At 50.3% G+C, this 26,436-nt stretch overlaps 3 protein-coding genes across 8 annotated transcripts in view; all 3 read right to left on the bottom strand.

Moving 5' to 3' along the window:
• Positions 1-15,341, bottom strand: part of CDPF1 (cysteine rich DPF motif domain containing 1) — a 57,356-nt gene extending 42,015 nt beyond the window's left edge. For 5 of the 6 annotated variants that reach the window (XM_075442437.1, XM_075442490.1, XM_075442461.1 and 2 more), the window contains exon 1: positions 4,442-4,654. The gene's annotated coding sequence lies outside the window, so the exon portion shown is untranslated. Of the gene's footprint in view, positions 1-4,441; positions 4,655-15,122 lie in introns of those variants that run through there. The other variant, XM_075442443.1, reaches the window with a different exon arrangement.
• On the bottom strand, positions 5,958-15,116 carry LOC142364053 (polycystin family receptor for egg jelly-like). The gene has a single exon (XM_075442385.1). The coding sequence runs from the start codon at positions 14,011-14,013 to the stop codon at positions 6,049-6,051; it is 7,965 nt and encodes a 2,654-aa protein (XP_075298500.1). The 5' UTR covers positions 14,014-15,116; the 3' UTR covers positions 5,958-6,048.
• Positions 15,342-16,282: 941 nt separating the features above from the next.
• On the bottom strand, positions 16,283-26,412 carry LOC142364051 (polycystin family receptor for egg jelly-like). Its single transcript, XM_075442374.1, has one exon. The coding sequence runs from the start codon at positions 24,278-24,280 to the stop codon at positions 16,316-16,318; it is 7,965 nt and encodes a 2,654-aa protein (XP_075298489.1). The 5' UTR covers positions 24,281-26,412; the 3' UTR covers positions 16,283-16,315.
• Positions 26,413-26,436: the final 24 nt, after the last annotated feature.

Genomic DNA, 26,436 nt, shown 5'->3' with positions numbered 1-26,436 from the left:
GCACTCACCTCCTTCAGAAAAACGATCTGTTGCCTGATTGCTCAGGTAATCGATGAAACAGCAGAATCGCCTTACTTGCTAGTTAATCCCCAGGTGAACAACTCTCTCCCTCCAGTTCCTTCATGTTACTGCCCTGAAGGCATGTTTAGGTCACCTGTTGGCTGCCTCCCAGCTCCTCCTTTGAGGTGACTTACCTTGGGAACAGGGTAACAAATTAGCCCAGGAATGCAATTTCACCAAGCGTGGCCATTTGGGACTTTCACCCTTCTTATCTCTCCCAAAGATCACCTGATCGAATTAAACCCTGCCTTGCTGCAGCAACTTCTCCCTCCAGGCCGGGGGGACTGCGCTGGTATTGCTACGCTCTCTCTGCTCGGAAGGAACCAGGACGGCTGCAGCACACGGGCTTCCCTCTAGGTACGGGTCGCATAGCAGGCCCCAAGCCCCGCTTTGTAACGGCGGCTTGTGGGGGCTCCCCGTGGCTGTGTGACGAACAGCCTAGGTGGTCACAGACGTGAAAGAGAGCATCTTGTCAGGAAATGTTTGAAGAGGGTGTCGCAGACAAGCAAATCAAACCCCTTCCTTAAGGTAAAAAGGCTTTACAAACACAAATTAAATTTCAAAAAGGCATCTACTGATACGTGATTTAACAAAGCTGAGAAACCAAAACTTAAAAAAATCTAGCCCGAGTACTCCTTGCTTGAATCTGGCAGGCAGTCAGCTCTGAATTAGACAGCTTTTAACAAAGAAGACTCCCAAATGAGGTGGGAAGGTGACAGCTTCCCACACTGGCTGCTGTCCTCCAGCGGACACACCAGCCCTGTGCAGCCCTGGGCACTGCCACCAGCCACCGGGATTCTCCTTCCAGCACCTCCGCTCTTCAGAGCCACCCAACCATAAAAGCCCAGCTAGGTGGATCACAGAGTAAGAGCAAATCATAGACTAAAACACAAGCAAGATGCCCAAGCCCTTATGATGGAGGTCATCTCCACATCTGGCTGCAGAAGCACGGCAAAGGGTAGATCTCTGCTGTGTAACGGAACACACAATCCTGCTGGAAGAGCGAGCTCTTCCTTTCCTTCCCCCTCAGATTAATCTATGGTCATATCTCATTTTCTGCTCGACCCCCCTCATTCCTGTTTCTTCTCCTTCTCTTCCAATGAGCTTTCCGAAGCAGAGTACAAAGCTTATCACATCATCATCCATGATGCCATTCTAACATTCTGTATGTAAAATGGCCTAGAAATTAAAGGAAGACAACGCAAGCACAGTTACAGGGACTTACTGGAGAGGTGGTAACACAGGAGAACCAAACACCGAAGCGGTCACTGAAGAGAACACCGGTTCTGGATTACACTTGCCAAAATGGGGAAACCAGACCTGAGGTCTGATTTCATTAAATCTCCCTTCTGGTATAGCCACAATACACAAGGATGCTGTGGCCATAAGCTACCCCATGCCCTGAACTGATGTTGTCTTCCTTCCAAACTGGAGCTGCCTATTATAGCTTTGTTAGATCAATATCCATAGTGGGGAAGAATAAGATGGTAAGGCTCTATAAATACGGAGGATTCCTTTTAAGTCGTCCTTTAAGCAAAGTTACGGAGGGCCACACATGTACCATTGAAAGTATCAGCCTGGTTAAGCACAATCTAAACTTAGCGCAACACTTTCCAACAGAGTTTAAAAACAGGAACACCAAGATTTTGTGGAAATACACGAGAAGAGGCCAACACGGAGTTTTGAGAAATAAGACACTGCAGCTTGACATAATCCTGAAAGAAATACATATAGCTTCAGCGATTTATCTCCCTACAGAAAGCAAAGTTGGTACTGTAAGGAAATGCTCAGCCCCCACGAGGGGGGGTTGCACGTTACAACGTGTCTGCTGCGACAGCCAGTGCCCACTGTCCCCTGTGACCCACCCACGAGATGCTCATCGTTAACTTGGGGAAGAGAATTCTTTCCAGTAAAATGTGACTGAGGCTCTCAGTTTGTTAGGACTGAGCTCAAGTTGAGGACTGAGGATCCTAGAATTCACTAGAACCGGCGTGGACTGCTCCTACTGGGTCATATGCTAGGAGGGCAGGCATGCAAAATCTTTGCAGTTCTGTCCTTTTGCCCAGGGAGAATTAGCAGCATCCTCAGTGTGTCACAGGTATTTAAGTGACTTTCCTTTGGCTTCAGACCTCTGTCTGTTCAGCAAGCATAGACAGGTCTGAGCAAGATTTCACTGAGGCCCAAGAGGAAAGTGTGGACTGCAGAGTGGAGCTAATTAAGCACCAGAGTTGATGAGGGCCTTGACAGATATCTTATATGCCATACCTTTATGCTAAGTTTTAAAAGTACTGACTATAGCTATAGATAATAGGGCTTAAGAATGCTGTGATGTCTGTTACAGGTTTAAATGCATGTTTCCTTTTTGCACATACGCCTATCTCCAAGTGTGGTTATTAACAGTAACTTTACTCAGTGTTAGGAAAGTTATGACAAAGTAAGAGAACTGGTAGGGAAGGAGGCTTAGTGGAAAATTAAAGGCGTTGAGAAACGGAACATAACAAAACACTCACTGACCCTCTCTTTCTTTATCCTGGTCTAGAGCAAAACCTAAAATACTCCAAAATGTTGCAGTCACATAGATAACTAATTTCTTTTTTAATCCAAATCTCAGGTTTGTGTTTATCTATTGGGAGTTTTGGGGCTCTTCACAGCTTTTTTGGTTTATTGATTTTTGTGCCAGTAAAAGGACTATTGTAGCAAACAGGCCAGTGCAAAGGTAACATACAGACTGGAAAGTTTAGCATCTCAACAAGCCTGGGGAGCAAACCCCCATTCCAGAACAGGTTAACAGCAGAATCCAAATAGTTTCCTATCGTTATCATCAAACAAAACTCTTCTTTGGTCAGAACACCTCCAAGCAACCTGCATCTGTGCAGAGTAAAACTTTCAGGGGGGTCCTCCACTGTTCTCGATGCAACCTTGTCATATCTGTAGATCTTGTACATCTTGACTCTACTTGAGGCAAGACACAAAGCGAGGCAAAATACAAACTAATGCTCTCGCTACAACTGGTACTCTGCCTGGCAAACTTCTTAAGGCAGGAGGAAAACAACATTTTTGACATGGGCTTCTGGAGCATGAAGGTCTTAAATTTTGTCTATACAAAACATACCGTTTTAGGTACAGGACAGAGTTGAAGTAGTATAACATTTTCATGTAGAATTGGTTATGCTGACAAAAAGGGGTTCATATCAATACAACTTTTAAACTATACCAATTATGGGGAATTAATCAGCATGTGGTATCTTTGCACTGGTATACTTCTAGTGGTCCCTCCAAGGCGGGGTATATTGGTAATATTACAGCAGGGGAAAAATCCTGACTGAAAAAAAACAAACTTAGCCAACGCACAAATCCACGAGTACTGGTATAACCAACTACTAGGACACAAACCAAGTTCTTTGACTCCTAGATGCCTGGAGATGGAAGACAGCTAGATTCTTTTGTGCATCACGCCCAAGCTACAACGGACTTTATTTTGATGGCATTTTGCAGTGTTTATAAAGACTCTCCTACCAGCCCAAGTGCCTCAGACACAAGCAACAGGTCAGCAACCCAGTCTGGATTCAGTGTGAAGGAAAATCACATGGTTAACGTCTCTTTTAAGTAGCGGGACCATTTCTAGCATCACCGAGATATGGAGATATTTATTCGGGTTCTCAGAGCAGCTTCAGAAAGAAACTGTGGGACCCCATCTCTCCTACATCTCGCAAACTTCCCACCTCCCTCTCGTTTTTCAAGGGGAGTACCTGACTGTTTCCGTGGCTCTACGGCCCTTTGAAGCCCCAAGATGTGATCCCAAAACCACCTTGTTCAGGTGCAACCTCATGCCAGAAATGCCTAAACATCACAGGAAATAAGGGTCTCCCTCAAGTTCCCCAGGCTGCTCAAGCTCCTTCTCTGTGTCCAGCAGCAGTGCCCTCACACAGCTCTGTGCTTCCCTCCAGTTTACTCCAAAGTCCCCTCCACGGCTGCCTCCTGTAGCTCCAACTCCCAAAGCTCCTCACCAGAAACAACCCGCGGGCCTTCCTCCCCTCGCCGGCTGCTGATGAGAAAATAAAATAAAATAAAATAAAATAAAATAAAATAAAACAAAATAAAATAAAATAAAATAAAATAAAATAAAATAAAATAAAATCCCTTTTCAGACGGCAGCACGCCCACAGCCCTTCATTAGCAACCGCCTCATCTGCGAGCGGGAACCCTCCCCGAGGAGCTGGGGCCTCCCGCGCCGCCCCGACGCCCCAGGGCCTGGCCCTCACCCGGCTCCTCGCATTTCCGAAGAGGGGGGGCGGGGGGGGGGGGGGGGGAAGGGAAGGCCGCAGCCTGGCTGAAGCCAGAGCCCCCCGCTTTCTGCCCGCCCACACGGCGCGGCACCTACCCACGCGTGTCCGCCAGGCCGCTCCCTGCTTCCCGGCGCCGAGGCGGCGGCGTCAGAACCCGGCGCCGCTCCTTCTCCTCCTCCTCCTCCTCCTCCTCGGCCCCGGGAGGCCGGCGGCGGGCGACGCCAGGACCCAGCGCCGCTCCTCCTCCTCCCAGGCCCCGGGAGGCCGGCTGCGGGCGGCGCCAGGACCCAGGCCCCGGGCGGCCGGCGGCGCCGTGCGCCTGCGCGGGGGAGCGCGCGCCAGCGGGGCGGCCCCTTCCCGGCGAGCTGACGAGAGGGGCGGCGCGGAGCGGGAGGCTGCCGGTTACCGGCGCTGCGGGGCCTGCGGCGGGCCGGGCCGGGCCGGGCCGGATCGGATCCGAAAGCCCCTGAGGAGGCAACGCGGCCACCGGCGAGCCCGTACGGCCGCACCAGTTGCCCCTGCGCCGGCTCCTGTGCGCCTTCTCCTCAGAGGCTGGCCGGGCATCGGTCTGCGGGTGCTGAGTGACCGCTTTTGCATCGCTTGTGGGTGTGGGCCTTCTCCCCCTTCGCTGCTTAAACTGTGCTGCTCTCAACCCAGGAGCCTTTTTCTCACTTCTGCCCTTCAGTTCTCGGGGTAATCCCCGGTACCAATACAGGCTGGGGGATGAAAGGATCGAGAGCAGCTCTGCTGAGAGGGACTTGGGGGTACTGATAGACGAAAGGCTGGACATGAGCTGGCAATGTGCGCTGGCAGCCCAGAGGGCCAACCGTGTCCTGGGCTGCATCAGGAGAAGCGTGGCCAGCAGGTTGAGAGAGGTGATTCTGCCCCTCTACTCTGCTCTGGTGAGACCCCGCCTGGAGTACTGCGTTCAGCTCTGGAGCCCTCAGCACAAGAAGGACATGGAACTGTTGGAGCGGGTCCAAAGGAGGGCTACAAAAATGATCCGAGGGCTGGAGCACCTCTCCTATGAGGACAGGCTGAGAGAGTTGGGCTTGTTCAGCCTGGAGAAGAGAAGGCTGCAGGGAGACCTGATTGCAGCATTTCAGTACTTGAGAGGAGCCCTATAGGAAAGATGGGGACAATCTTTTCAGTAGAGACAGCAGCGACAGGACGAGGGGTAATGGTTTTAAAGTAAAACAGGGTAGGTTTAGGCTGGATATAAGGAAGAAATTCTTTACAATGAGGGTGGTGAAACACTGGAACGGGTTGCCCAGAGAGGTAGTGGAGGCCCCATCCCTGGAAACATTCCAGACCAGGCTGGACGGGGCTCTGAGCAACCTGATCTAGAGTTAGCGGTGTCCCTGCTTGCTGCGGGCGGGTTGGACTAGATGACCTCTAGGGGTCCCTTCCAACCCAAAACTTTCTGTGATTCTGTGATTCTATGATTCTCTTCCCATGCTGCCAGAGTGGGGGTGAGCAGGCACCTGGGTGGGGGCTGAGCTGCCAGCTGGGGTCAGCCCACCACACCGTGACAAGTACCACCGAAACTGATGCCAAAGAGTCTGGAAAAAAATCTGAGCACAATCACTAATAAGGAGTTGAACGTTAAAGCATTCTTAAAAGTAAAACATTTATTTACAAACATTTACTTAAAATGCAGATACTGCAGAGTAAAAGGTAGTCTTAAATACAGAATCCTTGCTTATATGACAAGATCAACCATTTTTTCCCCATCTGTTTTTCTCTTCTTCAGTCCTAAATGTCGCTGATGTCTTCTCTCAGACTGCCCATAGAGTGGAATGTCAAAATGGGCAGGCTCCCTGGTTTTGGGTGTTTTACAGATCAGAAAATAAAATATCTTTCTGAGCCTTTGCAATACAAAAGTAACCACTTGTGCTTCATCAGATGGTTCTTCATAGACGGATTGTTTCATATCTCCATAGGCAGACAGAATGATAGCTAGGAAGAGATTGATCAGGACACAGATCATCACCAACACGAAAGCGGTTAGGAACAGACAACCCAGCAACCTGTTGGATGAAAACGTGGTGTTTCTGAAAGCTGAGACACAGTAAGAGAATACGGTCTGAACTGAGTGAATCATGTTGTTGTAATTCCATTCGTGCTGCCCAAACACAAGGTAGCCAAAAGCCATAAACACAAAGGAGCACACCAGCACCACGAGGGCCATTGAGGAGATTCCGGGAAGGGCTGCCAAGATCGATCTTTGTGCCAGGCGCACGTTGTAAAAGAACTGAGAATATTTCAGAGTTTTCAAAACGACAAAAAATGCTAAAAAGCCCATAGTAATCCTTAAAATCTGATCTAAATGAGAAACTGCATGAAAATGAATGAAATCATTTGGATGAAGTAAGTAAAACTTCACTATATCTGCTCCTAACTTAAACTTTATGACCTTTAAAAAAACAAAAAGGAGGAATACTATTTTTAAGCCTAAGTTGTTTATATTGGAAATGTTTTTAATATAATCTTTCTTTTCTTGGCCTATGGTGTGAAGCTCATCTGCAACGTAAATGAACAGAAAGGCAAGCACAACTACGAACATCAACATTTGAGCTTTGGTTTGCTGGTGAAAAATGGGGAGTGCGAAAGAGTGTGCTGACAAACTTGGTTTTATGATCCCAAAATGAGACATTTCAAATATGACCGAAATGGTGCAGAAGAGACCTACATCTGCGTTAAATGTAGTTAGTTCAATGATCACAGCCCACGTTTTTTCATCAAGCCAGTTGCTCTGTTGTAGAGCATCCAGCCTGGTCGTTGAGTTGTGTCTTCCTTCTTCAGGGAAAAAGTAAAACGTGTATCCTGCTGGTCCGTATGTGTGCAAATCTCCGTATGAATAATACATCCACAGAGTGCTGTTCCGCTGGTAGGTGAACCCATCATAACCGCTGGCATCCTTGGGAGCAGACTGGTTGGCCACCTTTGTCCAAGCGCCAGCATAGTCACCTTTCTCTGGGATGTCGCTACCGTATTTGTGAAGACAGTGGCTTTTACTGATCACAGAATTATTTCCAAAGCTGTGAGGACGGAAACAGTTTTTCACAGTACCCTTAGCCCGCACTTGCCTCATCCTAGGCAAACCGATGATTTTGGACCAGCTCTCGGAAAGAAAGGTTGGCTGAATGTCATTGTGGATCAAAGGCAAGAACGAGTCTTTCACCCACACGTAGACATGTTCTGGCTTATCTACACTGGAGAGTTGTGGAGACAGTTGGTTATGGATGAATCGGTTGTAGTGGAAACTGTTGGCGTTCTCAGTGGAATAGGCAAAATATAATAGCAGCGTTAAAAAGACAAGGTGACTGGTGAAACCTTTTATGAAAGTAAATGCCTTGACTTTAATTTTTGCCCTTTTCAGCATGTTTGCAATTTCATCAGCTGCTAAAGGCTTATATTGCTTAGTGCCTCTGACTTTAGCAAGTTTCAAGTGCACCTCTTGCATCTCATCAGCACTCATCATTTCTTTAGCAAACTTGCTCTCAGAATACTTTCCCTGAGTTAACCACGTGATGTTTTCACAGTATTTTGGATGAATTGTACTCACAGCTGAGAAAAAACTGGTTTTTAGAACGGAAAGGAGACACACGTTCTCAATGAAGGAGATTGCAGATGCCAAAAGCCACTCTAGCGACGTCTGATAGCCGTAAGACAAACCATATAACACAATGAAAAATGATGATACCCCGGTTACAGCTATAACTAGTGCCCACGAGAGATAGGCACACCACCAACAGAAAGCTGTGTGCGGTCTCTTGTGAAAGGGCATGGAGGTAATGCTCAGTGGTTTCCTTTCTTTCTGAAAGTTGCCCCCTTCTTCTGCATAATTATTACTAAAATCGGAATTTGATGGTGGCCTGGTCTGGCAGACCTTAGGCGTTGGAGGGGAATTTGCAATGATCGTCTGCTCTTCTGTTTCAATCACATTTGCGTCTCTTTCAGAAACTGTGCAATCACTCCAGGTTTGGGGAGCTCCTCCCTTGCTTCCCATCTTTCTGGAATGTGGTGGGCTCTGTGAGTGGCTGCTGGCGCCAGGAAGATTCCCCGAGGGACTAATATTTCTCGATTGTGGTGAAGTTTCTGAAAGGTACAATTTTTGCAAACGTTCCTTCCAGTTTTTAAGATACCCAGACAGGAGGGGTGAATTTGCCTTTGGGTCTGTCTGAGCCACACCACGAGGAGAAGGTCTCTTCGAGGAATACTTAAATAAGGCAATTATCATCATTTCCACAGGTTGGGTAAGCAAAGCACATTCAATTCCTACTGTTATTGATCTCAGATACCTCAAGTGTTTTGGAGCTTCTTCACTCTTGTCAGCATTAAAGAAGATAATGTTAACTAGCAAGTTTAATAATAGTATTGCTAAACAAGAAGACAACCTTTGGAGCCTGCTGAAAGTGCCCATGAGACCATGAGCAAAAATCGAGAGCCACAGATGGCCCTGTATCAGGCTGTTGGCAAAATTAATCAAAAAATAGTCAGTTTTGGGCAGAGGTGTCTTGGGGTTTGTGACAGCAAATGTCCTTTCTAGTAAGTGATCGCCCTTGTCAAGAGAAAGCCATTTCCTGCATATAAAGAACCAGGTCTTCCCGGTGGACATATTCTCAACTTTGGCTCTGCTTAAGAACCAGCTTGGAGATGGGCCCCTGTTGTTGTGCCAGACCCTGAAGGAGCAAATGTCTCCCAAGTCTTTTTTAGCAGTTAACAGAAAGCAATCAGTGCTTCCTCGTTGGAAAGACAGAAAATGTGGGTCCCGTAAACAATGGACATCACTTGTGCCGTTCTGGCCAATGAGCTGAAGAAAGACATCTGCTTTGGTTCCAGCTCCCCAGCGACTGCCTGTGTATAAAGTGACCAAAAAGCTCACTTTATCAAAGGGGTCGTTGTCTGCCAGAACTATAATCTTGTCTTGTCTTTCCCTGTCAGCCCTGTCTTTTCTCACGACCCAGAGGGCCAAAAGAAAGTAGACGGCAAAAATAAAGATGACTGCTAAGAGGGTGACTGGGTTTTTAGATACGCCTGCTATCAGGGTTTTTCCTAGATCTACTGTGTTGGGGGTAACTATTACCTTGGCTGCCAGGAACCTGATGCTGAATGAGGATGCATTTGACCCAGTGTGGACTGACAGACTTCTGCGACTCCGCTTCATATTGCAGACACAGTGTACCCTCTGCCAGTCGGTCAGGGAGCCAAGCCTGCAGGTGTCTTCTCTCCACAGGCTTTGAACGCCATCCAGAAATAAGCACTGATCACTAAAAATGTGTATCGTCACCAATCTCTGCGTTTGATACCGTACAACATAGGGTGCCAGCAAGACGATGGAGATGTTACAAGTGTCTGTATCGCTTCCTTGAGCTGTGGCTGTCAGCAGTGACTCTGGGAGGCAGATGATATAGGGAGCCTTAATGTTACAGTCAGCGCTAGCTGTCGTGTTTTTGCTTGCAACTGTTGGCATGTTGTGAAAAGCAGCAAACGAGGCTATGGGATGAGCACGAGTGACGTTGGCACCTGTAAATACTAGCACCTCGAAAGCAACTTTTAATTTCGTCAGGATCTGGATGTATATGCTCTTGGTATTTCTGTTGACTTCAAAACTAAATCCTCCAGTTGTGTAAGCTTGTGTTTTATCGGGTCCCATTGCCAACTGAAAAGTTGAAGACTCCTTGTCTTTCCTAGCAATAGTAATTTCTGCTCCTTCAGGCGCGATCCCTAGGAGATCGCCATTAGCCTTTGTCTCTGACATTTTGAACCCCAAGATCATTGTTGCAATTTCTGATGTGTAACCTAACCAGGGGAAGGGGTTCTCATCAAACTCATAAAGGGCAGTGGAAATCACAGCATCATCGGGTGATCCTGAATAATCTCCCTTTTTCAGTGATGGATAAAAGCAATTCCTGCAGGCGTTTCTGGTAGAGAAAGAATTTGTAAGGTTCCAGGTTTCGTCTTTCTTCAGAGTGATATTCCAGTGTTTTGTTTCCAGTAGAGTTTCTGTTTCTCCAGGGACTTTGCCCTGGAAAACTATCTCCGTTAAATTTTCCATGATGGAGAAGACTTGTTTAACTCCGCTTACATTGATGTTCCTGCGATGCAGAAGAGCGGCTCTCAGGATGTTGGACAAGCATCTTAGTATTCCACTGGTCTGAATTTCTGCCTGCTCAGACCAATGGCTCTCATTCCTCTGGACCTTCAGCACTCCCGTTACTTCTGTCAGCTTCTCAATGGCAAGGTCTTGTGATGTAACGTTCACTTCGTCAGCTTCCTCTGTGACTTGAGAAAGAGAAGCAACTACTTGGTTGATTTCCATCATGCTCTCAACTGAAATATTCAGGGCTGTTCTAATCAGGCTTTCCCGAAACTGAGCCTTAGGGAGCTGGAGAGTTGGTGGGCCTTTGATGTAGTTCAAGACCGAGGCTGCTACGTAAGCCAAATAGCCCGCGCTAAGATAATCTCCAGTCTGGAGATAAGATGTCATCGGTGCGCTTAAACCGTTCACGGAGGCCACCAGTTCATGAAACACAACAGCTAGCCGTCGACTGTTAAGTGGGTTCTGTACGTGGGCCTGTAAAGTCACTTGGGTAAACGCCCCAAGGGAATTGTGGACTTGAACGTAAAGTGTCAGGGCGTACTTCTGAGAGGGCACTCCAACTGGGAGAAAAGAGGGAGGAGTTTTAGGCCGATAACCAAAGTACAGGATTGTGCCAAATGTATTTTCCTCGACGGAAGTTACTTTGGTGGTTTTGGGTACATTGGAAGCTACTATCACTTTGTATGTCAGAGGTGAATTGCTGTCAGAAAATCCACTGCACTGAACAACAAATTTCGTCAGAAAGGCTGTACCCCAGCGTGGGCTGATGGTACATTTGCCAGCCGTCGGAGGAGAATTGACCTGAAACGCGTGTCTGTAGATCGAGGACCTACCATCCCAGGTCGTTACTTTCAACAGAAGTACGTAGGATCGATGTGCAGTCTTTGTGAAAGTCAGAGCATGTATAGACAGGTAAGCCCCAGACCTGCCCGTTGACGTTCTGGCAGACCAGTCAAAGCTAATTTCTGTAGAGTTTTGTGAAAGAAGGGACCAGTAGTAGGCTGGCTGGCTGGTTGTTCTGCAGTTTAGGCATTTTCCAGACAAGGCAAATCTCTCCGTTGGAATTAGAGTGCTACCACAGTTTTCAAGGCACATCACGTCCAGAAGGAGTGGGGAGCCGGGCCGCACCTCTACAGTTTGGTCGGCGTAACTCCTCCTGGTGTCCTTTTCAATCACGAGACGGAAGTAGTATACGGTGTTTCCTGGGAGCGATTCTGGTGGCACTGCTTGAACTGGACCCGAGGATGTTAACCATTTCAAATCCCGCTGGGCTGGATGGCACCTGTTCCCTGGACTGAGTTTCATGTTCTTATAGTCTGACACCTCTTTAGTGCAGTACCAAGTGAATGTGATTCCCTTCAGTCCTTCCTGTGAATCGGGATCACTGGATGCAGAGCCATCCAGAGTCCAGTTATCAGAAAAACCCACTGTGCGGAACGTGCCTCCTGCAATGTCTGCCTGGAGATCGCTTCTCTCGATCTGAATATAAACTTGATCTGAGCCCCTGAGCACTGTTGTGGTCCGAATCGGGGTTACCTCGACAGTGAAATAAAACAGGTACAGCCCATAATCTAGAGTAAAACTGGGAACAGTTAGGCGGATCATATCGACGCCGTACATCGCAGAAGAGTTTATCGGTTGTGTCCAGTTGGGAACCGTGGTCGTGTCCGGAACGGAATAGATTCGCCACAAGGGCTTGATGAATATACCGACTTTGCAGTCTACTACCAGTCTGACAAAGAGGTAAAAAGATGTCGCCCTCTTCTGGCGCAGGACAGAGGCGTGGAGAACGGGTTTCTGAATCTGCACGGTTTGTATGTGGCAGGCTTGTTGGTGGCAAGCCACCGGCGCTTCCACGGTTTTGGCAGCGTAGTTGTTGACTCTGACTCCCAAAAGAGCCGGAGTATGTGCACTTGTGGTACAGTCCACTTTTGCCGCAAACCCCGTGTATTTGTCCGGATCAAAGGGTAAAGCGGAGCGACGGACCAAACGTGTGGCGTTTCTGACGTGATCGTTGTATGTGTACGTGCTGTTCTGGAGAAGGTGGTCTCTGCGCGCTCCAAAAAGCTGCAGGTGGAAGGTCCACTCGCACTGTAGCATCGGGTGTTGTGCAGGGATAAACCACACTAAATAAGTAAAGCTCTGTGGCAAAGAAGGACGGCCGCTGCTGAAAACGTGGACTTCAAGGTCTCTTTCTGACAGGGGCCTAAACAAAGCCCTCTTCTGGTTCGTATAAAGGTGCATGTTGAACTTGTACCACTGGAAGGCCACCAGCTCTATGGAGAGTAAGTAGGAGAGCTCCTTGTGTTGGTAGAACACAGTGTGCGTGTTAGGGCCGTCCGCGGAAAGAGGGCTGTTGTTTTCTCTGGTTGCGTAAAATGTTCCGTGGTGGTACCTGACAATGTGAGTGCTCAAGGTGGTCTTCCCCAGCGGAAGGTTGACACGGGTGGGAGCTTCTCGGCCTGCGGTTAGGCTCAGGGTACCGTTGCGTAGATGCAGATCTCCCGTCAGTTCCTCGAACCTCTCTCCGTCAACATGGAAATACATGCTGGCCACCGCCACCTCACCTGGGCTCTGAGTTACGGGAACGGCACAGAAGTTGCTCTGCAGAGTAAAGGAACCGTAGGAGCGGAGCCAACCTCCTACGGCCTGCGTGTCCACCAGCCTGTAGGCCAGCGTCCTCGGCGTGAGGGGCTGAAGCCTCCAGGAGAGGCTGAGGGGCTGCCGAGCGACGCTGAGGAGCCTGGAGCGGACGCTGAGGAGCCGCAGCGGGCCGGGCTGCACCTGGAGAGAGAGGCTGAGGTTCAGCTGAGGCACCTGCTCGACGCTGACCGAGGCGACGTGGAGCCCGTGGTGGCCGTAGCGGACGGTCAGGCGGTAGCTGTGGTAGGCGGCGCAGGTCCGTCGCAGCTCGGCCGTTGGGTAGGCGGCGGGCGGCGGCGGGGCTCGGTGCTGGCTGCTGGGCAGGCGGAGGGCTGCGGGGCTGCCCCCCGGGCTGCTGAAGCGGTACTGCCAACCTTCGCTCCTCAGCCGGGAGCACCAACCCAGCTCTACCGGCTGCCTGGCCCGGAGCGGCTGCGCCTGAGGCCAGAGCACAAAGAGCCGGGCGTCCTGTGCCGACACCTCGACGGTCGCGTTGCGGTGGGAGCAGCCGGGCGCGGGGCAGGAGGTGGAGGAGCACCGCACCGTGAGGAGGACGGAGGCCGCGGGCGATGGGGGGAGGCCCGTTGGTACCGCGACTTGGCCCGACCAGCGCGACGTGTCGGTCACCCAGGACGAGCCGAAGTACCAGGAGCAGCGCGGTGGGGACAGCGGCCCCGCTTCCCTCCCCGCCTCTGCTCGGGCTCCCGGTGTGGGCCGGTAGCGCAGCATCACGGTGCCGCTCCACAGGCATGAAACCCGGCGCTTGCTGTCCCACCGTTGGGAGACCCGTGCCTCGGGGTCCCGGCAGGTGACCCGCAGCGGCGGCGGCTGGAGGCGGGCAGCGGGGGCCCCCGAGCCTCGGGGGCAGGAGCCGAGCAGCTGGAGGAGGAGGAGGAGGTGGAGAAGGAGCGCGGCCATCGCGGGGCGAGGGGAAGGAGCGGAGGGCTCAGGATGCAGCCCCTGGAGTGGCGGCCGGCGGTTGGGCAGTTGGTGCCGCAGGAGGTCGTCAAGGAGACCGGCGCCCGCTCACAATCACGGAACTTCGATCACGGAACGTTCGGGTTCGGAGGGGACCTCAGCGGGTCAGCTGGTCCAACCCCGCACCCTCCTCCTCCACGCAGCCGGTCAGAAAGACACGCTTGGCGTCAGCGGCGGCAGCTCGGGTGCGGGCACACCCGGTGCCGCTGGGAACCAGCGTCTCACGGCCGCTGACCGACGCGACGGGCACCGGGCGGCAGCACCGCGACGCGTCCCGGCAGCACCGGTGGCCCCGCCCCGCCGCCGGTGGCCCCGCCTCGCCGCCAAGGGAAAGGAGCGGAACATAAGTTTTCTTAGTTCATTGTACTGCCTCAAAGAAGCACAGTACAGCCTCCGGACACTGATAACTGCGTAGTAACTTGTCTTCATTTTTGCTTTGAACTCACAGCTAACAAAGGGACCAGTTCTGCACCGAGGAGAAGGAATTAAGACAACTGTAATTTTACACCACCTTTCTGGACCGCAGTCAGATTTCATAGCTTCAGGTTGCCTACCAGCTGCTGCTCCAATTCAGTCTTCTTCAGAGAGCTATCACAGCATTGCACAACTCCCCTCCCTGCTCACTTTCTACGTTAGCTATTGCAAATGGGGCGGCAGCCCTGTGCTGTGGATGCAAACCTAACAATCCGTGGATGTTTATATCCCCTTTAGCGAAGAAAAACCTACCGTTGGTATAGTACGATCTACTGAACCCTAAAGGTCTTGAAGTGCTATGTGATCCCCCTTGCACTTTCATGTGCTGAGAAAGTGGGAAACGGCACTCGTTGTGTTTGTGAGGCTGGACTGTGCTCATCTGTAAACTGAACACTTGAAGACGCTGATCATTTTCATTTAATACAAAGAGCTTTATCTGGGGAAATCAACAAGAATATACAATCAGCTTGCCTTAAAAATAGGCCGTTTGGGGTTTTGCTGTTCGGTCTTTAACGGGTCGCCAGGACTGGAACAAAAAGAAATGACTGAAGAAGCTTGTTTTGCTTGTTACTTACTGTACCAACGCACACTGATCTGCTACACAAACTGCAATGAGACCCAAGGATGAGGAATTTGTCCTTGTCAGGGGTGAAAGGATCCTTCATGACATAGCTTTCTTCCAAAATCCTGTAAGAGAATAAGTCCAGGTGTTTAAGGGTAGATTTCACAGTAGGGGAGAGTTGAAATGGGGAAACTGTGGAGGCTGAAAAGGTATCAGCCCTTTCGACTTGATTTCTTCGGCCCGGTGTTGTACACGAGGCAATGCAGCAGCTATACAGTTCTCTTCGGCTGGACATGAGCCGGCAATGTGCGCTGGCAGCCCAGAGGGCCAACCGTGTCCTGGGCTGCATCAGGAGAAGCGTGGCCAGCAGGTTGAGAGAGGTGATTCTGCCCCTCTACTCTGCTCTGGTGAGACCCCGCCTGGAGTACTGCGTTCAGCTCTGGAGCCCTCAGCACAAGAAGGACATGGAACTGTTGGAGCGGGTCCAAAGGAGGGCTACAAAAATGATCCGAGGGCTGGAGCACCTCTCCTACGAGGACAGGCTGAGAGAGTTGGGCTTGTTCAGCCTGGAGAAGAGAAGGCTGCAGGGAGACCTGATTGCAGCCTTTCAGTACTTAAAGGGAGCCTATAGGAAAGATGGGGACAATCTTTTTAGTAGAGACAGCAGCGACAGGACGAGGGGTAATGGTTTTAAAGTAAAACAGGGTAGGTTTAGGCTGGATATAAGGAAGAAATTCTTTACAATGAGGGTGGTGAAACACTGGAACGGGTTGCCCAGAGAGGTAGTGGAGGCCCCATCCCTGGAAACATTCCAGACCAGGCTGGACGGGGCTCTGAGCAACCTGATCTAGAGTTAGCGGTGTCCCTGCTTGCTGTGGGGGGGTCGGACTAGATGACCTCTAGGGGTCCCTTCCAACCCAAAACTTTCTGTGATTCTGTGATTCTATGATTCTCTTCCCATGCTGCCAGAGTGGGGGTAAGCAGGCACCTGGGTGGGGGCTGAGCTGCCAGCTGGGGTCAGCCCACCACACCGTGACAAGTACCACCGAAACTGATGCCAAAGAGTCTGGAAAAAAATCTGCGCACAATCACTAATAAGGAGTTGAACGTTAAAGCATTCTTAAAAGCAAAACATTTATTTACAAACATTTACTTAAAATGCAGATACTGCAGAGTGAAAGGTAGTCTTAAATACAGAATCCTTGCTTATATGACAAGATCAACCATTTTTTCCCCATCTGTTTTTCTCTTCTTCAGTCCTAAATGTCGCTGATGTCTTCTCTCAGACTGCCCATAGAGTGGAATGTCAAAATGGGCAGGCTCCCTGGTTTTGGGTGTTTTACAGATCAGAAAATAAAATATCTTTCTGAGCCTTTGCAATACAAAAGTAACCACTTGTGCTTCATCAGATGGTTCTTCATAGACGGGTTGTTTCATATCTCCATAGGCAGACAGAATGATAGCTAGGAAGAGATTGATCAGGACACAGATCATCACCAACACGAAAGCGGTTAGGAACAGACAACCCAGCAACCTGTTGGATGAAAACGTGGTGTCTCTGAAAGCTGAGACACAGTAAGAGAATACGGTCTGAACTGAGTGAATCATGTTGTTGTAATTCCATTCGTGCTGCCCAAACACAAGGTAGCCAAAAGCCATAAACACAAAGGAGCACACCAGCACCACGAGGGCCATTGAGGAGATTCCGGGAAGGGCTGCCAAGATCGATCTTTGTGCCAGGCGCACGTTGTAAAAGAACTGAGAATATTTCAGAGTTTTCAAAACGACAAAAAATGCTAAAAAGCCCATAGTAATCCTTAAAATCTGATCTAAATGAGAAACTGCATGAAAATGAATGAAATCATTTGGATGAAGTAAGTAAAACTTCACTACATCTGCTCCTAACTTAAACTTTATGACCTTTAAAAAAACAAAAAGGAGGAATACTATTTTTAAGCCTAAGTTGTTTATATTGGAAATGTTTTTAATATAATCTTTCTTTTCTTGGCCTATGGTGTGAAGCTCATCTGCAACGTAAATGAACAGAAAGGCAAGCACAACTACGAACATCAACATTTGAGCTTTGGTTTGCTGCTGAAAAATGGGGAGTGCGAAAGAGTGTGCTGACAAACTTGGTTTTATGATCCCAAAATGAGACATTTCAAATATGACCGAAATGGTGCAGAAGAGACCTACATCTGCGTTAAATGTAGTTAGTTCAATGATCACAGCCCACGTTTTTTCATCAAGCCAGTTGCTCTGTTGTAGAGCATCCAGCCTGGTCGTTGAGTTGTGTCTTCCTTCTTCAGGGAAAAAGTAAAACGTGTATCCTGCTGGTCCGTATGTGTGCAAATCTCCGTATGAATAATACATCCACAGAGTGCTGTTCCGCTGGTAGGTGAACCCATCATAACCGCTGGCATCCTTGGGAGCAGACTGGTTGGCCACCTTTGTCCAAGCGCCAGCATAGTCACCTTTCTCTGGGATGTCGCTACCGTATTTGTGAAGACAGTGGCTTTTACTGATCACAGAATTATTTCCAAAGCTGTGAGGACGGAAACAGTTTTTCACAGTACCCTTAGCCCGCACTTGCCTCATCCTAGGCAAACCGATGATTTTGGACCAGCTCTCGGAAAGAAAGGTTGGCTGAATGTCATTGTGGATCAAAGGCAAGAACGAGTCTTTCACCCACACGTAGACATGTTCTGGCTTATCTACACTGGAGAGTTGTGGAGACAGTTGGTTATGGATGAATCGGTTGTAGTGGAAACTGTTGGCGTTCTCAGTGGAATAGGCAAAATATAATAGCAGCGTTAAAAAGACAAGGTGACTGGTGAAACCTTTTATGAAAGTAAATGCCTTGACTTTAATTTTTGCCCTTTTCAGCATGTTTGCAATTTCATCAGCTGCTAAAGGCTTATATTGCTTAGTGCCTCTGACTTTAGCAAGTTTCAAGTGCACCTCTTGCATCTCATCAGCACTCATCATTTCTTTAGCAAACTTGCTCTCAGAATACTTTCCCTGAGTTAACCACGTGATGTTTTCACAGTATTTTGGATGAATTGTACTCACAGCTGAGAAAAAACTGGTTTTTAGAACGGAAAGGAGACACACGTTCTCAATGAAGGAGATTGCAGATGCCAAAAGCCACTCTAGCGACGTCTGATAGCCGTAAGACAAACCATATAACACAATGAAAAATGATGATACCCCGGTTACAGCTATAACTAGTGCCCACGAGAGATAGGCACACCACCAACAGAAAGCTGTGTGCGGTCTCTTGTGAAAGGGCATGGAGGTAATGCTCAGTGGTTTCCTTTCTTTCTGAAAGTTGCCCCCTTCTTCTGCATAATTATTACTAAAATCGGAATTTGATGGTGGCCTGGTCTGGCAGACCTTAGGCGTTGGAGGGGAATTTGCAATGATCGTCTGCTCTTCTGTTTCAATCACATTTGCGTCTCTTTCAGAAACTGTGCAATCACTCCAGGTTTGGGGAGCTCCTCCCTTGCTTCCCATCTTTCTGGAATGTGGTGGGCTCTGTGAGTGGCTGCTGGCGCCAGGAAGATTCCCCGAGGGACTAATATTTCTCGATTGTGGTGAAGTTTCTGAAAGGTACAATTTTTGCAAACGTTCCTTCCAGTTTTTAAGATACCCAGACAGGAGGGGTGAATTTGCCTTTGGGTCTGTCTGAGCCACACCACGAGGAGAAGGTCTCTTCGAGGAATACTTAAATAAGGCAATTATCATCATTTCCACAGGTTGGGTAAGCAAAGCACATTCAATTCCTACTGTTATTGATCTCAGATACCTCAAGTGTTTTGGAGCTTCTTCACTCTTGTCAGCATTAAAGAAGATAATGTTAACTAGCAAGTTTAATAATAGTATTGCTAAACAAGAAGACAACCTTTGGAGCCTGCTGAAAGTGCCCATGAGACCATGAGCAAAAATCGAGAGCCACAGATGGCCCTGTATCAGGCTGTTGGCAAAATTAATCAAAAAATAGTCAGTTTTGGGCAGAGGTGTCTTGGGGTTTGTGACAGCAAATGTCCTTTCTAGTAAGTGATCGCCCTTGTCAAGAGAAAGCCATTTCCTGCATATAAAGAACCAGGTCTTCCCGGTGGACATATTCTCAACTTTGGCTCTGCTTAAGAACCAGCTTGGAGATGGGCCCCTGTTGTTGTGCCAGACCCTGAAGGAGCAAATGTCTCCCAAGTCTTTTTTAGCAGTTAACAGAAAGCAATCAGTGCTTCCTCGTTGGAAAGACAGAAAATGTGGGTCCCGTAAACAATGGACATCACTTGTGCCGTTCTGGCCAATGAGCTGAAGAAAGACATCTGCTTTGGTTCCAGCTCCCCAGCGACTGCCTGTGTATAAAGTGACCAAAAAGCTCACTTTATCAAAGGGGTCGTTGTCTGCCAGAACTATAATCTTGTCTTGTCTTTCCCTGTCAGCCCTGTCTTTTCTCACGACCCAGAGGGCCAAAAGAAAGTAGACGGCAAAAATAAAGATGACTGCTAAGAGGGTGACTGGGTTTTTAGATACGCCTGCTATCAGGGTTTTTCCTAGATCTACTGTGTTGGGGGTAACTATTACCTTGGCTGCCAGGAACCTGATGCTGAATGAGGATGCATTTGACCCAGTGTGGACTGACAGACTTCTGCGACTCCGCTTCATATTGCAGACACAGTGTACCCTCTGCCAGTCGGTCAGGGAGCCAAGCCTGCAGGTGTCTTCTCTCCACAGGCTTTGAACGCCATCCAGAAATAAGCACTGATCACTAAAAATGTGTATCGTCACCAATCTCTGCGTTTGATACCGTACAACATAGGGTGCCAGCAAGACGATGGAGATGTTACAAGTGTCTGTATCGCTTCCTTGAGCTGTGGCTGTCAGCAGTGACTCTGGGAGGCAGATGATATAGGGAGCCTTAATGTTACAGTCAGCGCTAGCTGTCGTGTTTTTGCTTGCAACTGTTGGCATGTTGTGAAAAGCAGCAAACGAGGCTATGGGATGAGCACGAGTGACGTTGGCACCTGTAAATACTAGCACCTCGAAAGCAACTTTTAATTTCGTCAGGATCTGGATGTATATGCTCTTGGTATTTCTGTTGACTTCAAAACTAAATCCTCCAGTTGTGTAAGCTTGTGTTTTATCGGGTCCCATTGCCAACTGAAAAGTTGAAGACTCCTTGTCTTTCCTAGCAATAGTAATTTCTGCTCCTTCAGGCGCGATCCCTAGGAGATCGCCATTAGCCTTTGTCTCTGACATTTTGAACCCCAAGATCATTGTTGCAATTTCTGATGTGTAACCTAACCAGGGGAAGGGGTTCTCATCAAACTCATAAAGGGCAGTGGAAATCACAGCATCATCGGGTGATCCTGAATAATCTCCCTTTTTCAGTGATGGATAAAAGCAATTCCTGCAGGCGTTTCTGGTAGAGAAAGAATTTGTAAGGTTCCAGGTTTCGTCTTTCTTCAGAGTGATATTCCAGTGTTTTGTTTCCAGTAGAGTTTCTGTTTCTCCAGGGACTTTGCCCTGGAAAACTATCTCCGTTAAATTTTCCATGATGGAGAAGACTTGTTTAACTCCGCTTACATTGATGTTCCTGCGATGCAGAAGAGCGGCTCTCAGGATGTTGGACAAGCATCTTAGTATTCCACTGGTCTGAATTTCTGCCTGCTCAGACCAATGGCTCTCATTCCTCTGGACCTTCAGCACTCCCGTTACTTCTGTCAGCTTCTCAATGGCAAGGTCTTGTGATGTAACGTTCACTTCGTCAGCTTCCTCTGTGACTTGAGAAAGAGAAGCAACTACTTGGTTGATTTCCATCATGCTCTCAACTGAAATATTCAGGGCTGTTCTAATCAGGCTTTCCCGAAACTGAGCCTTAGGGAGCTGGAGAGTTGGTGGGCCTTTGATGTAGTTCAAGACCGAGGCTGCTACGTAAGCCAAATAGCCCGCGCTAAGATAATCTCCAGTCTGGAGATAAGATGTCATCGGTGCGCTTAAACCGTTCACGGAGGCCACCAGTTCATGAAACACAACAGCTAGCGGTCGACTGTTAAGTGGGTTCTGTACGTGGGCCTGTAAAGTCACTTGGGTAAACGCCCCAAGGGAATTGTGGACTTGAACGTAAAGTGTCAGGGCGTACTTCTGAGAGGGCACTCCAACTGGGAGAAAAGAGGGAGGAGTTTTAGGCCGATAACCAAAGTACAGGATTGTGCCAAATGTATTTTCCTCGACGGAAGTTACTTTGGTGGTTTTGGGTACATTGGAAGCTACTATCACTTTGTATGTCAGAGGTGAATTGCTGTCAGAAAATCCACTGCACTGAACAACAAATTTCGTCAGAAAGGCTGTACCCCAGCGTGGGCTGATGGTACATTTGCCAGCCGTCGGAGGAGAATTGACCTGAAACGCGTGTCTGTAGATTGAGGACCTACCATCCCAGGTCGTTACTTTCAACAGAAGTACGTAGGATCGATGTGCAGTCTTTGTGAAAGTCAGAGCATGTATAGACAGGTAAGCCCCAGACCTGCCCGTTGACGTTCTGGCAGACCAGTCAAAGCTAATTTCTGTAGAGTTTTGTGAAAGAAGGGACCAGTAGTAGGCTGGCTGGCTGGTTGTTCTGCAGTTTAGGCATTTTCCAGACAAGGCAAATCTCTCCGTTGGAATTAGAGTGCTACCACAGTTTTCAAGGCACATCACGTCCAGAAGGAGTGGGGAGCCGGGCCGCACCTCTACAGTTTGGTCGGCGTAACTCCTCCTGGTGTCCTTTTCAATCACGAGACGGAAGTAGTATACGGTGTTTCCTGGGAGCGATTCTGGTGGCACTGCTTGAACTGGACCCGAGGATGTTAACCATTTCAAATCCCGCTGGGCTGGATGGCACCTGTTCCCTGGACTGAGTTTCATGTTCTTATAGTCTGACACCTCTTTAGTGCAGTACCAAGTGAATGTGATTCCCTTCAGTCCTTCCTGTGAATCGGGATCACTGGATGCAGAGCCATCCAGAGTCCAGTTATCAGAAAAACCCACTGTGCGGAACGTGCCTCCTGCAATGTCTGCCTGGAGATCGCTTCTCTCGATCTGAATATAAACTTGATCTGAGCCCCTGAGCACTGTTGTGGTCCGAATCGGGGTTACCTCGACAGTGAAATAAAACAGGTACAGCCCATAATCTAGAGTAAAACTGGGAACAGTTAGGCGGATCATATCGACGCCGTACATCGCAGAAGAGTTTATCGGTTGTGTCCAGTTGGGAACCGTGGTCGTGTCCGGAACGGAATAGATTCGCCACAAGGGCTTGATGAATATACCGACTTTGCAGTCTACTACCAGTCTGACAAAGAGGTAAAAAGATGTCGCCCTCTTCTGGCGCAGGACAGAGGCGTGGAGAACGGGTTTCTGAATCTGCACGGTTTGTATGTGGCAGGCTTGTTGGTGGCAAGCCACCGGCGCTTCCACGGTTTTGGCAGCGTAGTTGTTGACTCTGACTCCCAAAAGAGCCGGAGTATGTGCACTTGTGGTACAGTCCACTTTTGCCGCAAACCCCGTGTATTTGTCCGGATCAAAGGGTAAAGCGGAGCGACGGACCAAACGTGTGGCGTTTCTGACGTGATCGTTGTATGTGTACGTGCTGTTCTGGAGAAGGTGGTCTCTGCGCGCTCCAAAAAGCTGCAGGTGGAAGGTCCACTCGCACTGTAGCATCGGGTGTTGTGCAGGGATAAACCACACTAAATAAGTAAAGCTCTGTGGCAAAGAAGGACGGCCGCTGCTGAAAACGTGGACTTCAAGGTCTCTTTCTGACAGGGGCCTAAACAAAGCCCTCTTCTGGTTCGTATAAAGGTGCATGTTGAACTTGTACCACTGGAAGGCCACCAGCTCTATGGAGAGTAAGTAGGAGAGCTCCTTGTGTTGGTAGAACACAGTGTGCGTGTTAGGGCTGTCCGCGGAAAGAGGGCTGTTGTTTTCTCTGGTTGCGTAAAATGTTCCGTGGTGGTACCTGACAATGTGAGTGCTCAAGGTGGTCTTCCCCAGCGGAAGGTTGACACGGGTGGGAGCTTCTCGGCCTGCGGTTAGGCTCAGGGTACCGTTGCGTAGATGCAGATCTCCCGTCAGTTCCTCGAACCTCTCTCCGTCAACATGGAAATACATGCTGGCCACCGCCACCTCACCTGGGCTCTGAGTTACGGGAACGGCACAGAAGTTGCTCTGCAGAGTAAAGGAACCGTAGGAGCGGAGCCAACCTCCTACGGCCTGCGTGTCCACCAGCCTGTAGGCCAGCGTCCTCGGCGTGAGGGGCTGAAGCCTCCAGGAGAGGCTGAGGGGCTGCCGAGCGACGCTGAGGAGCCTGGAGCGGACGCTGAGGAGCCGCAGCGGGCCGGGCTGCACCTGGAGAGAGAGGCTGAGGTTCAGCTGAGGCACCTGCTCGACGCTGACCGAGGCGACGTGGAGCCCGTGGTGGCCGTAGCGGACGGTCAGGCGGTAGCTGTGGTAGGCGGCGCAGGTCCGTCGCAGCTCGGCCGTTGGGTAGGCGGCGGGCGGCGGCGGGGCTCGGTGCTGGCTGCTGGGCAGGCGGAGGGCTGCGGGGCTGCCCCCCGGGCTGCTGAAGCGGTACTGCCAACCTTCGCTCCTCAGCCGGGAGCACCAACCCAGCTCTACCGGCTGCCTGGCCCGGAGCGGCTGCGCCTGAGGCCAGAGCACAAAGAGCCGGGCGTCCTGTGCCGACACCTCGACGGTCGCGTTGCGGTGGGAGCAGCCGGGCGCGGGGCAGGAGGTGGAGGAGCACCGCACCGTGAGGAGGACGGAGGCCGCGGGCGATGGGGGGAGGCCCGTTGGTACCGCGACTTGGCCCGACCAGCGCGACGTGTCGGTCACCCAGGACGAGCCGAAGTACCAGGAGCAGCGCGGTGGGGACAGCGGCCCCGCTTCCCTCCCCGCCTCTGCTCGGGCTCCCGGTGTGGGCCGGTAGCGCAGCATCACGGTGCCGCTCCACAGGCACGAAACCCGGCGCTTGCTGTCCCACCGTTGGGAGACCCGTGCCTCGGGGTCCCGGCAGGTGACCCGCAGCGGCGGCGGCTGGAGGCGGGCAGCGGGGGCCCCCGAGCCTCGGGGGCAGGAGCCGAGCAGCTGGAGGAGGAGGAGGAGGTGGAGAAGGAGCGCGGCCATCGCGGGGCGAGGGGAAGGAGCGGAGGGCTCAGGATGCAGCCCCTGGAGTGGCGGCCGGCGGTTGGGCAGTTGGTGCCGCAGGAGGTCGTCAAGGAGACCGGCGCCCGCTCACAATCACGGAACTTCGATCACGGAACGTTCGGGTTCGGAGGGGACCTCAGCGGGTCAGCTGGTCCAACCCCGCACCCTCCTCCTCCACGCAGCCGGTCAGAAAGACACGCTTGGCGTCAGCGGCGGCAGCTCGGGTGCGGGCACACCCGGTGCCGCTGGGAACCAGCGTCTCACGGCCGCTGACCGACGCGACGGGCACCGGGCGGCAGCACCGCGACGCGTCCCGGCAGCACCGGTGGCCCCGCCCCGCCGCCGGTGGCCCCGCCTCGCCGCCAAGGGAAAGGAGCGGAACATAAGTTTTCTTAGTTCATTGTACTGCCTCAAAGAAGCACAGTACAGCCTCCGGACACTGATAACTGCGTAGTAACTTGTCTTCATTTTTGCTTTGAACTCACAGCTAACAAAGGGACCAGTTCTGCACCGAGGAGAAGGAATTAAGACAACTGTAATTTTACACCACCTTTCTGGACCGCAGTCAGATTTCATAGCTTCAGGTTGCCTACCAGCTGCTGCTCCAATTCAGTCTTCTTCAGAGAGCTATCACAGCATTGCACAACTCCCCTCCCTGCTCACTTTCTACGTTAGCTATTGCAAATGGGGCGGCAGCCCTGTGCTGTGGATGCAAACCTAACAATCCGTGGATGTTTATATCCCCTTTAGCGAAGAAAAACCTACCGTTGGTATAGTACGATCTACTGAACCCTAAAGGTCTTGAAGTGCTATGTGATCCCCCTTGCACTTTCATGTGCTGAGAAAGTGGGAAACGGCACTCGTTGTGTTTGTGAGGCTGGACTGTGCTCATCTGTAAACTGAACACTTGAAGACGCTGATCATTTTCATTTAATACAAAGAGCTTTATCTGGGGAAATCAACAAGAATATACAATCAGCTTGCCTTAAAAATAGGCCGTTTGGGGTTTTGCTGTTCGGTCTTTAACGGGTCGCCAGGACTGGAACAAAAAGAAATGACTGAAGAAGCTTGTTTTGCTTGTTACTTACTGTACCAACGCACACTGATCTGCTACACAAACTGCAATGAGACCCAAGGATGAGGAATTTGTCCTTGTCAGGGGTGAAAGGATCCTTCATGACATAGCTTTCTTCCAAAATCCTGTAAGAGAATAAGTCCAGGTGTTTAAGGGTAGATTTCACAGTAGGGGAGAGTTGAAATGGGGAAACTGTGGAGGCTGAAAAGGTATCAGCCCTTTCGACTTGATTTCTTCGGCCCGGTGTTGTACACGAGGCAATGCAGCAGCTATACAGTTCTCTTCGGCTGGACATGAGCCGGCAATGTGCGCTGGCAGCCCAGAGGGCCAACCGTGTCCTGGGCTGCATCAGGAGAAGCGTGGCCAGCAGGTTGAGAGAGGTGATTCTGCCCCTCTACTCTGCTCTGGTGAGACCCCGCCTGGAGTACTGCGTTCAGCTCTGGAGCCCTCAGCACAAGAAGGACATGGAACTGTTGGAGCGGGTCCAAAGGAGGGCTACAAAAATGATCCGAGGGCTGGAGCACCTCTCCTACGAGGACAGGCTGAGAGAGTTGGGCTTGTTCAGCCTGGAGAAGAGAAGGCTGCAGGGAGACCTGATTGCAGCCTTTCAGTACTTAAAGGGAGCCTATAGGAAAGATGGGGACAATCTTTTTAGTAGAGACAGCAGCGACAGGACGAGGGGTAATGGTTTTAAAGTAAAACAGGGTAGGTTTAGGCTGGATATAAGGAAGAAATTCTTTACAATGAGGGTGGTGAAACACTGGAACGGGTTGCCCAGAGAGGTAGTGGAGGCCCCATCCCTGGAAACATTCCAGACCAGGCTGGACGGGGCTCTGAGCAACCTGATCTAGAGTTAGCGGTGTCCCTGCTTGCTGTGGGGGGGTCGGACTAGATGACCTCTAGGGGTCCCTTCCAACCCAAAACTTTCTGTGATTCTGTGATTCTATGATTCTCTTCCCATGCTGCCAGAGTGGGGGTAAGCAGGCACCTGGGTGGGGGCTGAGCTGCCAGCTGGGGTCAGCCCACCACACCGTGACAAGTACCACCGAAACTGATGCCA

Source organism: Opisthocomus hoazin, chromosome 1 (assembly GCF_030867145.1).
Source record: "Opisthocomus hoazin isolate bOpiHoa1 chromosome 1, bOpiHoa1.hap1, whole genome shotgun sequence".
Classification (NCBI taxonomy): domain Eukaryota; kingdom Metazoa; phylum Chordata; class Aves; order Opisthocomiformes; family Opisthocomidae; genus Opisthocomus; species Opisthocomus hoazin.
The sequence above is the reverse complement of the archived record's forward strand: the minus strand, read 5'-3'. Positions and strand labels throughout refer to the sequence as shown.